The sequence below is a fragment of the Ammospiza caudacuta genome, chromosome 6, assembly GCF_027887145.1.
Source record: "Ammospiza caudacuta isolate bAmmCau1 chromosome 6, bAmmCau1.pri, whole genome shotgun sequence".
Classification (NCBI taxonomy): Eukaryota; Metazoa; Chordata; class Aves; order Passeriformes; family Passerellidae; genus Ammospiza; species Ammospiza caudacuta.
Genome location: NC_080598.1, coordinates 10208353 through 10220446, shown reverse-complemented (window position 1 = coordinate 10220446; position 12094 = coordinate 10208353). Strand labels below are relative to the sequence as shown.

Here is a 12094-nt window from a genome sequence, read left to right as displayed (position 1 = left end):
TGAAATATTCAGTGGGCAAAGAGAAGGAAAGGTGCCAGCTGGGCAATTGAAAGCACGATGCTTGTTAAGTATCCACCAAAGATTTGCTCCAAACACACTCAGTGCCTGCTCTGAAGTGTGCATAGTCCAAGGCTCTATTCCTGGAAAGGTTGCAGGCCTACTAAAATTGAGCATATGCTTGGCTCTGTGTGCTGTGAGTCAGCCCATGGCTTTTGAATAGTAGTCATATGCATGAGAAAAGCCCTCCTCAGCTGGGAATAAGGCTTTAAAGAGAGAGAAATAAGTAGTCCCAGTGGTGTTTAAATTATCCATTTATCTATTTAACTTCCAAAGGCTAATTTATGTACACAAGTGTCCAGTAAGATGTAATATTCAGAAGAATATCCCCACCAGCTGGGTAATAATTCAGAGCAGTTGCAACAAACACTTGCACATCTGAATAGCATGAATAATTTAGTTGGGTTGCCTTAAGAAATTTTAAAAAAGAAGCAGAGTTATCGCTGTTTCCCAGAAATGTGGGAATTGCAGATGGTTGTAGCTCAATTCTCCAGAGTTGATGGTAACTCCAAAGTTCCAGCATTTTGGGTAATTGAGAGCACTGGCATCATGTTAGATACTAATTAGTGGGTCTATGTGCATATGTGTGTGACAGCTCTGTTTAGGGGTTGCAAATCATAGAACCAGAGAGTGCTTTGGGGTGGAAGGGACCTTAAAGATGATCTCATTGCACCCCCTGCCATGGGCAGGGACACTTCCACCAGAGCAGTCGCTCAAAGCCCATCCAGCCTGCTGTCCATAGGGGACATTCCAGGAGGGCAGTTCTGCTGTCTCACCTGCCTGCTGAGCGGAATCCACCTGCAATCCCAAAGCCCATCACTGCCTCAGACTCGGAGTTTGCTGTGGTTCCCTCCCTTTGTTAGCTGGCTTTGGTGCCAAGCTGCTTGGGAGGATTGAGTGAACAAAGCTGCAGCCCTCCATCCCGGCTTTCCAGATGTTTGCAGTGTTTGGGCCAGGGAGGAGAAGTGATTCAGTGCTTGCCTCGTGTGTCCTTTCCTTCTGGGCTGGGGGGCACGGGGGATCCAAGGGCACCCCTAAGGACAGTGTGTGTTTGCTTTGAGCCCTGCTGTGCTCAGACCCTCATCCTGAAAGAAAAGGAGCAGACAGAGCTCTTTGCTCAAAGCCCACTAACACCTTAACGTTATCACAGAGAAATGGGGTTATTTATGCTGTGTCCTGCTTTTTAAGCATTTGTTTTGCAAGAATTTATATTGGGGAAAAAACCATGACACGGTGTTTTTGGATGGCAGTGCAAAGTTTAATTCATTCTGGAGGAGTCAGCATATTACCCTTTTAGTGGGATTTGTGTCTTGGTACAGATGTACAGATAGAGACTTCTGCGGGGTTTAAGAACCATTTAGGGGCAACTAAGGCCACAAATTGTAAGAAAACTTTGAGAAAAAAATTGTGAAAAATGCTGTTAAACTTGATTTTTAATTTTTTTTTTTTTTACCATTTGCTTCCTTGTTGTCCTTTTGCCAGTAACTCAGCAAAATATTGTCAGGGCCATCATCTCTGTGCCCTTTCAAAATAGCCATTATCCTTCCAGTGCTTCCTTGGAGCCAGAGATGCTTCAGAGGGATGAGTTTTCAGCCAAACCTTTGGCTCTCTCTGTTTGGCTCTGGGCTTTGCAGTGTGGTATCTGATAATGAGATCCCTGTGTTGGACTGTGGCATGGATCAGCGTGAGGCTGCACTTAGTGTTGCCAGTCAAAAATTGGTGTTTTATGACTCCACATGTGCAATCCCCATGGCACTGGGCAGCAGTGAGTGTCTGTGGGGCTTTTCCAAACCCCCACAGTGTTGTAAGGGCTGCAGGCATTCCCCTTGGGCCAGCTCAGTGTGTTGTGGCTATTTTTAGGTTTTGGGGTGGTTTTGTTTCCCCTGTGAAGGTCAGCAGGCAGCGTGGTTTGGCTAGCAGCAGCACAGGCACTGCATTGTGGTGGCTCTTCTGGAATGGGAGCTCATCAGTGTGACTAACCCTGCTATTCAATCATGAAAAAGGCCTTGCTCGGCTCTAATTATGCTGCATGATGTCAAAAAGATATTCTTCAGCTGTTACCAGATTCATGAGAGCCTGATTCATGATAATTATTGGGAGAAAACAATCAGAGTCTGATTAGTTCAGAACTGACATGGTAAGGGAAGGAGAGAAAGATTTGAAAATTTACTTGGGCATTGATTATAATTAGATTTGTGTGTGTGTGGAAATGAGAAACAATGAAGATATGCAGGCATATTTTCTACTTGCGTGGAAGAGAGACATTCTTTTCAAGCAGAATCCTTTGCTTTTCATGCGTGTATTTCAGAATACTGACCCACAGGCAGAAACATCAGGTAGTTTCCATTTAAAGGAGACCCTGGGGTACTGGGAATACCTGGCACGTTACCTAATTGCAGTCCCAGGGATATATTGGGTCTCTAAAGGATCTGCCTGGATTCATTGATTCTCTAAAGGATCTGCCTGGATTCATTGCTGCTGTGGCTTTATCCACGGTTTCTAGGGTGCTTCTCTCATCTGAATTGTGCTTTAAAGAAGCAGCTGTGGGCTAAGGAAAGGGCAGTGGGGAGAAACCCCACTAAATTTCAGCATTCTTCACTCTTGTTGATGGAAGGCAGTGTTCAGGCCTTTATCTTTACAGACAGATTTCAAAATCTTTAGAATATGGATTCTTTTTTCCCCACACCTTGGTGTTTTTTGTGCTACATTTTAGTGTTTTAGCTGTAACTCCTTATGTACTGAATATTTCCAAAATTGTTACTTCACTGTAATGCTCTTATTTCAAAATCTGGTGGATCAAAGGGGCAGAGAAAAAGTGAGAAGAAAAAGATCTTTCACATAAGTTTTTAATTTGTTCCCAGAAAATTGGATTCCTAAGATCATACACTACAGAGGGAGAAAAAGCTACCAAACAGCTGAGTCTACCTTCAACAAAAGCTGAGTTAAACATTAACCTGCCCTGGACACCAAGAGCTGCTTATGGTGATAATGCCCAAATCACCATGTTCACTTGATTTTACTAACCAGAGTAAAGGAGCTGCCTCCAGTGAGTGGTTTTGATACTTTGTGAAATCCCTGGAAAGTTTTACACCCCCGTACTGGTGTGTATAATAAGGCAATGTCTCCTGGGTTGTAGTGGGTTGAATATTTCTTATCAAGATTTGTATATTTTTAATTAGACAACTGTTCAGGTAATTTTCATGTGAATATTCAAAAATACCTGAGGAACACTCATAATTGATATGCAGAGATAGGGAAATAGAAAGTTTCTCAGCAGTGTTTTCTTACTTCTTTTATTATTGTTTTTCCAATTATTTGCCTGGTTTTGAGTATTTCAAAACACTGTGTGCTTTGAAACGTATTTCATGTGTCTAGAAATAGCAGCCATTGTGCAATGATTTTTTCCACTTGTTTGTATGGAAAAGGAAAAGAAACATTAGAAATCTATTTGTGTAGTACATTACAAAGACTTGTAACAAACAGGTTTCAAAAACATCCTGGAAAGTTTCAGTTATTAGCTTAATATATGCCATAAAAACCAGTGGTGACCACAAGGAGCTACTACAATTAGCCTGGGTAATACTGTATGCCTAGGAATGCTTCAGAGATTGCAAATATAAAGCCTAGGCAGTTAAAAAACAATAATTTGCATGTTACACATATTGCAAAATATTGTTGTGTGGTAACATTTTTCAGAGAAACACAGGTTTATTATATCTGTGACATGCTCTCCTAATCAGCTAGTGGAATGAAAGAATATTCCACACCCTTAAATACCCCAGAAACAAATAGTTCCTCCATACTGGTGTGCATTTCATAATGAGCATGAAAGCTCTGTTTGCAGCAGGCTGACTTCAGTACCCAAAGTGAGGTTTACAAGAATGATTTGCTAGCAGAGGGAATTTTTCTATGTGTTATCATAGGCAGTGAATCAGGCTGCAGGTATTTCGGGTTTTTCAAGTTGTCTCCTTTACCAGGAGGAATTCAGGGATTTCTTTGATGCAGTTCTGTTGGAATGTATGAATGTAAGAACATAATGAATATAAGATCTGGTGTTGCTGGGTGCAGCAGGAATTAGGGCAGCAGGAAGCAGGTACAGCACAGCAGTTTGGCAATGCCAGCCGAGCATTCTCATCCTGTTATTTGACTTAAAAATCAATCCTAACTGGCTCTCGAGGTCTTGCTGTGATTTTAGGCTCTGCCAGGAGGGGTCTGCTGCTGTTCTGGCTGTAGGGCTGATCCCAGGATTTGTCTGACTGCATCGTGGAAGTGATCCAGGATGGAACCGATGCACTGAAGTATAATCTTAACTTTTCTGAAAGCCCTTCAGTGATAAATTAGGACATGCATTGCAGCCTTCCCATTAAAGGAAACATGGTTATTGTGTTTGATAAATTCCTTGTCAGCTGAATTGAAGGGATGGTGTGGGGTGTTGGACCCTTGCACTTGCAAAGTAAATGGTTTATAAGCTGTTTCCTCATATGTCTTCACTCCTAGATAAGAAAGCTAAAACCATGTGGCAGAAAAGTAGGTTAAGTCAACCCCAGTTCCTTGAAGTCATTGAATCTTCTAAAATATTTTCCTGTTATGGAAAATGTGTTCTTCTAAAAGGAGCTAAGGAACACAATGTCTGGTTTGTGCAGCAATGTGGGTTTTTTGCCCCTTTTCTTGTTCAGCTGGGGAAATCACTGCTGTGTACTCAGCCTTTATTTCATTGAGATGTTTTTCAGCTCTGGGGGTGTTTTTCATGGGGGTGTTTCAGTGTTTTTTTCTGTTCAAGCCATGATGCTGTTGGCATAGGAAATGCACATCCTGTTGCTCTGAAGGGGAAAGTGAAGGATAGATGGTTGAAAACAGGGGCATATCTTTCAGGTATTAAGTGATTTGTTCATGGCTGCTACCAGTTGTGTTTTACAGGTTAAAAAAACCCACAAATGAACACTTGATAACAAAAACTAGACTATAGTCTATGAAGACTATAACAAAAACCTCAGTTCTTCATTTTATCACATTAACATTCTATCACCAATGCAAGAGGAGTATGAAATTACAATTCTTGTATTACATCCAGATTGCTCTGTCTTGTGGCAAATGCTTGCCCCCTAGACTTGGTAAAAAGCTGGCTTTTGGTTCCTGTGAGAGAGGACATCACCACCACACTGGAAATGTGTTGTGGTGTTGGGTCCCCAGGACGAGGTGGGAGATGAGAATTTGACTCCGAGTTCTCAGAAGGCTGATTTGTTATTTTATGATATTACATGATATGATATGATACTATATGAGATTATATTAAATGCTATTATATGCTATATTATATTATATAGCATATCATATTATATCATATCATATTGTATCAGATAATATAATATAATGTAATATATATTATATCATATATTATAGTATTTAATATGATATTATATTATTCATAGTATATGAAAATTATGTACTAAAACTATACTATAAGAGAAAGGGGACATCAGAAGGCTGAAACAAGAATGATAAGAAAAACCTGTGACAGGCTCAGAGAGTCCAACACAGGTGGCTGTGATTGGCCATTAATTAAAAACATGCTGGGTAAACAAGTCTCGAAATCACATTCCAGAGCAGCAAAACAGGGAGAAGCTGAAGCTTCCCAAGAGAAGAAATCCTGGTGAAGGGATTTTCAGACAATATCACGGTGACAGAATTGCAAGGCTGGATGGAGATGCTCCTGGAATGAGGAGCTGTGGGTCAGTAAGGGAGAGGATCATTTGTAGGGTCTGTGAGGGTTGGGATGGCTGGTGCTCCAGGAAGCACATGGAATCACATCTGCTTGCTGATAGGCTGGCTTGGGATGAATGTGTTCCCAATATTCTAGACACTCTTCAGAGTACGGATGAACATTAATATTTTTATATTTAAAAGGTAAAATCCTGGTATTTAATTGTTTTTAGCCTATTTTTTGGGAACATAATAGGTAATTTTACAAAATCTTAATTCAGAATATTGTTCTATGCAAAGAATATTGTTATTTAATTCATAATTAATAATTTAGATTCTTTTTATAACCTAGCATGAAAAGTTTTTATAGGTTTTCTGGAGATTTTGAATAAGTTGTGCTGGCATATGATGAGCAGTACTTAATGCAAATTAAAGAGAGATTTTGGCTGCTTGGTGTGCTTAGTTTTCAGGTAACACATTTTGAAATAAATTCCAACAGCTGGAAGTTTGCATAATAGATTAAAAGTGATTCAATGGGCCTGTTTAACCTGTGAGATGGAATTTATTAAAATTGGTGGGTATTTAGGACCTTTAAAGGTTTCTTTGGTAATACAATGAAGGAGTTTCCTCACAGTGAAACTGCTGTATGGCTAATATCTACCAGAAGCTTTTTTGGGAAAAGAACCTTTAAAACTATCTCAATAACAGCTATGAAGAAAAAAGCTTGGGTGGAAATTGAAATCTCTTGTGCACACTCAGTGCTGCTGTAGAATATTCCAGTGACTCCTGGTGGTCCATTCAAGCTGTAACATGTCCAGGGGCTCACTGTCATCTGCGTTGGGCTTTGATGTCAGGTTGCTGAATAAAAAAGTCCATATTGCAGTAAGCTGAACACTTGATCTGCACAAAGCCTTGAGTTTTAATGCTGTTGGCTTGTTTAGAAGAGGGGAAAGAAGAAGGCAGTGGTCTGAAAGCAGCCTTTTGGATACTGGGAGAAACAAAGACTTCTCATTTTTCAGGTTGAGTAACAGTTTGTTTGTGTTTATCTGTCTCCTAACAGATTTATACGGATTGGGCTAATCACTATCTGGCAAAATCTGGGCACAAGAGATTGATAAAAGATCTGCAGCAAGATGTGACTGATGGAGTCCTGCTGGCTGAAATAATCCAAGTTGTAGGTGAGTGACTTTCTGTGCTTGTGCCAAGCATCCTCCAGCTTGGTGAGACAATCCCTGTTTTTATCTTCCACGCTAACACAGAGTGCATGGGGGGCTATCCATCACATTGCATGGAATTATGTGGATCATTTTCCTTCAGAGGCTTTGGTAATTAATTTGAAAAAGCCTTGTCTTGTAGTGGAAAAATATTGGATGTTGCTAATAAGATCTCCTGACACAGCAGGGTTACTCCACATGGCTGAATGATAGAAAAAACAACTCAGGAGATTTTTTTTTTCTGCTAGGATGCTGTTAGCCCTCGCTATTTCTAATACTTCTTGGGTACTGGTCTGACTATAATTCACAGTGATACTGCCTCCTGTGTTTAACCTCCTGCCTCCAGTTGGATTTGGGAGATCCATATATACAGCTGGGAAAGGAGAGAGGGTGTAATTTTTGTGTGGCAGAAAAAGAAATGTTTCATAACGAGTTTTCAGATGAGGAAAATCACTTACCATTAAGACAAATCTCAAGTGCAGGCTCAGTTATTTTATCCAAAGCCTTTATTTCTCTTAAATTAGTGCATTAATGCTCGTGGATAATGAAAGTTCTGCATATTGTCCCTCTTCCCTTGGGCCTGGATCCTTCATTAGTTCCTTCAGAGGCTCATCCATCTGGGGCTGCCACAGAGCACATGCATGGGCCAGTGGAGATGGATGGAATGGGAAAGCTGCTAATGGCAATTAGGACAGCCATTGTTGGGAGCAAACAGACAGATCTGAGATGCAAATTAAGGAGCAGGACATCAGTGCATGCATATTTATTGTGTGTGTTTGAGGGGCTGTGAGGGAGCTGCTCCTGGGTTTGAGGTAGGGATCTGCAGGCCCTGTTCTGGGATGACACTGAAACATCTTCCAGTGATTCCACTGGGATATGTTAGAGAAGATTTTGTCTCTTTGCTGTAGGGCAGCACTGCGTCTCAGCGGCATTGTAGAGCTGAGGTGTAAAAACAGGCCATGGATTAATTGATGATTGTGTGTTGACAGGCATTCACTTGGAACAATGCTGCTTCCTACATCCCTTTCCTTTAATAGGAAGAGGTTTTGGAAACCCAGGAGCAGTTAGGTGCTGATTCCTTTCATGCCTGTCTGGCTGCCCTGCCTTAACACAGTTGTAGGAAACTTCTGCATGAGAACATGTGTGCAAGAATCCACCATCAAAATGTGGACTTGGTTCCTTCTACCAAATATTCAAATGTAGCTCTTTGAGTACTGACTTGTGAAAACCCCTATGAAATTCAAATTATTCCCTCTAAAATACATAACCAGTTACTGCTTTGATCACCTTTGCAGGGTTTTTCTTTGGTCATTTTTATAGCTGCCTTTTGGCTAATATTTAAGATAAGGTCTACAAGGTTTCAAAAGTTGAAGTATGAGGGGAAGGATTTCTTTATGAAGAACCTTTTTCATGTGGAAGAAAGGTCATATTTAAACATTCTGAGTTTAATCCAGCAAATTAATAGTGCAGAAAAGTAATTTGTTTCTGCTGTGTATGGCCTTTAGGCAGCTGCATCTCATTGTCACAAAGATGAGGAGGGCTTTCTGGTGTAGAAGCAGCTTTTTCTGTAGCCTGCAAAATCCAAACTTTTTTCCTAACCACACAGTAAGAAAGCTTTGATATGCAGTGCAGGAGGGGGTTTTAATATTATGGTGTGCTATGTGCAGTGGCAGCTATTTGCAAGTCAATTAAAATGCATTCACATCATGCTGGTTCATTTCAGTTCAAAATTTATGAGCCTGTAAAAGAATATGTAAGTCCTACATGCCTTAGTAATGCCATATAAACATAGCAGCTGTGTTTAAATCCATGAAGGGAGACACTGGGTGTGACCTGGGTTCCTGGAGGTGTCTCTGTACATGTGTCCCAAACACCTGACACCTCCTTCACAAGTTCCTTGGTCTGCTTTCAAGTAGCTGTGAATGGTGCCAATTTATAGCAGTGCAGCTATCAATTTTTAAAATGTTATAAACTTACTACTACGAGATGGGAGCACAGGACTTGGAAAATGGGATTTAGTGAATTAATCTTTGTTTCTGTATGGCCAAATCTGAGATGGCATTCCTGGGAGCAGCGTGTGCTTTTCATGTGTGGAGGCTGATGGAGCACACTGTGGAGAACACTGTGAATTCAGTCTCTCTCAGATCAGCATCAATTTCTCATTGCATTGTGTGCTGTGCCATGGGTGTGTAAAATGGGAGCTATCAGGCAAGAGTGAAGCTGTGTTACTGCTTTGTTTCCCATGGCTCTGACTGCCACTGGAATATTGTGCCAAATGTGGTCCTCCTGACAGAGGGGATCCATGGAGTGGATGGAGTTCTGCCTGGTGTCCTGAGAATACAGGAACAAAATACAGCTTTTAATGCAAGAATCAAATGAGGTGGCAGTGCCTGCCTTTATTACAGTGAAAAAGCTGTGGGAAACTGAACTTTGGTTCTAACTGGTCCTTCAGACTCAAAGACAAAAGTCATTTCAGCATCCAAGGCTGAAAGGTGAAACAGAGCAAACTCAGACTCTGAGGCAAAGATTGTCCACCTCAGGGATTTCATTGTTTTACCTCTGACCTTAAAGATGGAAACTGTGCTCTTCTAAAGAGGCAAACTCTACTCTTCTGCTCTTTGGCAGGTTGGGGTAGCACGTGAGCCATGGTCAAGAATCTTGAGAAGTTGTTCCATGATTTGTGCTTTAAAAAAGAAAGAAAAAAAAATTAGTATTGATCATAAATTTGCCATTTGGGTTTAAAACCTGCGTTCGCCGTGCAAGCAAACCACGTGCCATGCTAACATCTCTGCATGTGCAGTGCTCACTTTTGCAGCCAGCCGTGGTTCAGCCTGCAGAGCTCACCCCGACACCTTTCCTGCAGTGTAAAGGTGTTCCCTGTCGCTGTGCTGGGCTCTCAGAGCAGTTGGCTCCTGCTCTGAAACTGTACAAGCCTGCAGAGCTCACTGACACCTTTGCTGCAGTGTAAAGGTGTTCCCTGTCACTGTGCTGGGGCTCTCAGAGCAGTTGGTTTCACAAGGCTGCAGAGCTCACCGACACCTTTCCTGCAGTGTAAAGGTGTTCCCTGTCGCTGTGCTGGGCTCTCAGAGCAGTTGGCTCCTGCCCCAGCTGTCTCTGGAGGCACAGCCCATAGAGAACTCCAGCTGCTTTTTTCTTTTTGTGGCTCTCAGTGTTTCGCACGTTCACTTGGCCTGGACGGCTACAGTCCAAAACCCCTCCACTGAGCTGGCAGCAGGTGCTCAAGAAGTCATTGGAATAAATGCCCTTGGTTTAGGTTTTTTGCTTTATTGCCTCTTTTTTTTTTTTTTTTTCCTTTCAGCAAATGAAAAGATTGAAGACATCAATGGCTGCCCAAAGAATAGGTCTCAAATGGTGAGTAGTAAAGTGGTTTGTGTGTGAGTGGCTGAGTGACAGTCTCAGACTTCAATGTCTGAGACTTTTAGTAACAATTTTTAATTAATTTTTCACAGTAGTGGACTAAAAGTATAATCTTCAGAACATAAATATTACAGTTCTTACCCTGTTGTACTCCACAGCAGTTGGATCAGGCCTTATAATATATCACATATTTACAATTGAGATTATTTTTACATTGCTACTTTATATTTCTGAAATATCACATAATTAAACAGAAATATATAGAAATAATTAGGTATTTGAAAGTATGATTAAGAGTTTCTGTATCTTTTGAAATGAAACTAAGTAAATGAGCAGTATGAATGAAATGAAAAAATTTCATTAGATTCCAGGTGCAATTTGTTGACAGGTAGGAAGTTGGTTTGTATCTTGCTTGTATTTAATATTCGAACCTGGAGAACCAAAAATCAGTTCCAGGAAAATTAAAAGTATAATAATACCTCAGGAGTGTATTTGCTGTGAGTATTGCTGAAACTAAAGGTATAGCAGAATTTTATGAAGAACACAAATAATAAAAAACTTGTTTTTAAAATACATTTAAATGAAAAGTTTTTAAAATTTATGATACAGAATGAAGTAGCCTTGTTTGAAGTATCTTGAGAAAAAGTCATTTTGCAACATAAATTCTATTGTCTTGCTTTGGCATTGCAAGTGCTTGCTTTGAGACACTTGGATATCTGTTCTCTGTGGGAAACTTTTAATGTCTTTTTATTTTTATGAGTGTTCCTGTCTGTCCCTACCTCCATGCCTTCAGCATGAGCATGGCCACTCATGTAGTAAAATGAAATCAAGATTTAGGGAGAGCTTGACATCCTAAGTCAAAACTCACACTGTTCTTCTCTTCTCTCTTGGCTGTTTGCTTGGAAGTTATCAATCTTGTTGAAAGCATGGAGCAAGCACTCTGTAGAAAGCAAACCATCAGGAAGATTTATCATTGCTCCTTTCTGCTGCTTTGAACAGGGCGGTTGCTATTCTCACTGTGGCCACAGCAGCTGTCTGGAGTATAAATAATGAGGAAATTTTGACAATTACTATAATGTTCCACAAGCGTGTCTCAAGACCTGAATTTCATTCAGGACCAGAGTCTGTAACCAACTCCAGGACGTTGCAGCTAAAAAAGTCACTTCAAGTCATTATTCTGAATGAGGAGAAAGTGCTGCTCTGTTGGGTAGAGGGATGCATGTTGCTTATGAAAGCTGGCTCAAGTTGTAGCCAGAGGCATGCAGGGGGCATGTGCTGGTCAGGAATGCTGGGCAGGGCTGGAAGCACACATTTGGTCTGTGCTGCCTCCTCTGATGTTGCTCCACTTGCTCGTTCAGGAGGCTGCAGTGGGTGGGACTGACCCCCCACTCATCAGCCCTGCAGTTTTCCTCATGTGAGAAAAATGAGAATTATGCTTGTGGCTTGCTTTTATCAGTCAGGTGCACATGGTTACAGAGCTCTTTGTGGTCTGACTGTAAAAAAGAGTGTTGTTTCCCAGAGGAGCTGTGGCTGCTCCATCCCTGGAAGTGTTCAAGGCTGGCTTGGAGAAACATGGGGTAGTGAAAGATGTAACCAGAAGATCTTTGAGGATGCTTCCAACCCAAATCATTCCAGGATTCTTCCAAGGCAGAACATAGGAATCCTCATGGGGTGGTGTTGGTGCAGTAGTTACCTGCAGTGTTTAGGGAGACAGGACAGACATGTTGCAGAGCATGTTTTAGGTA

The 12094-nt window shown here is 41.2% G+C and overlaps 1 protein-coding gene across 3 annotated transcripts in view; it reads left to right on the top strand.

Annotated features, from left to right (window-relative positions):
* Positions 1–12094, top strand: part of NAV2 (neuron navigator 2) — a 203492-nt gene that overhangs the window by 47208 nt on the left and 144190 nt on the right. For all 3 annotated transcript variants that reach the window (XM_058807864.1, XM_058807865.1, XM_058807863.1), the window contains exons 2-3: positions 6818–6935; positions 10291–10343. In XM_058807864.1, the coding sequence (XP_058663847.1) occupies positions 6818–6935; positions 10291–10343 (171 nt within the window). The remainder of the gene's footprint in view (positions 1–6817; positions 6936–10290; positions 10344–12094) is intronic.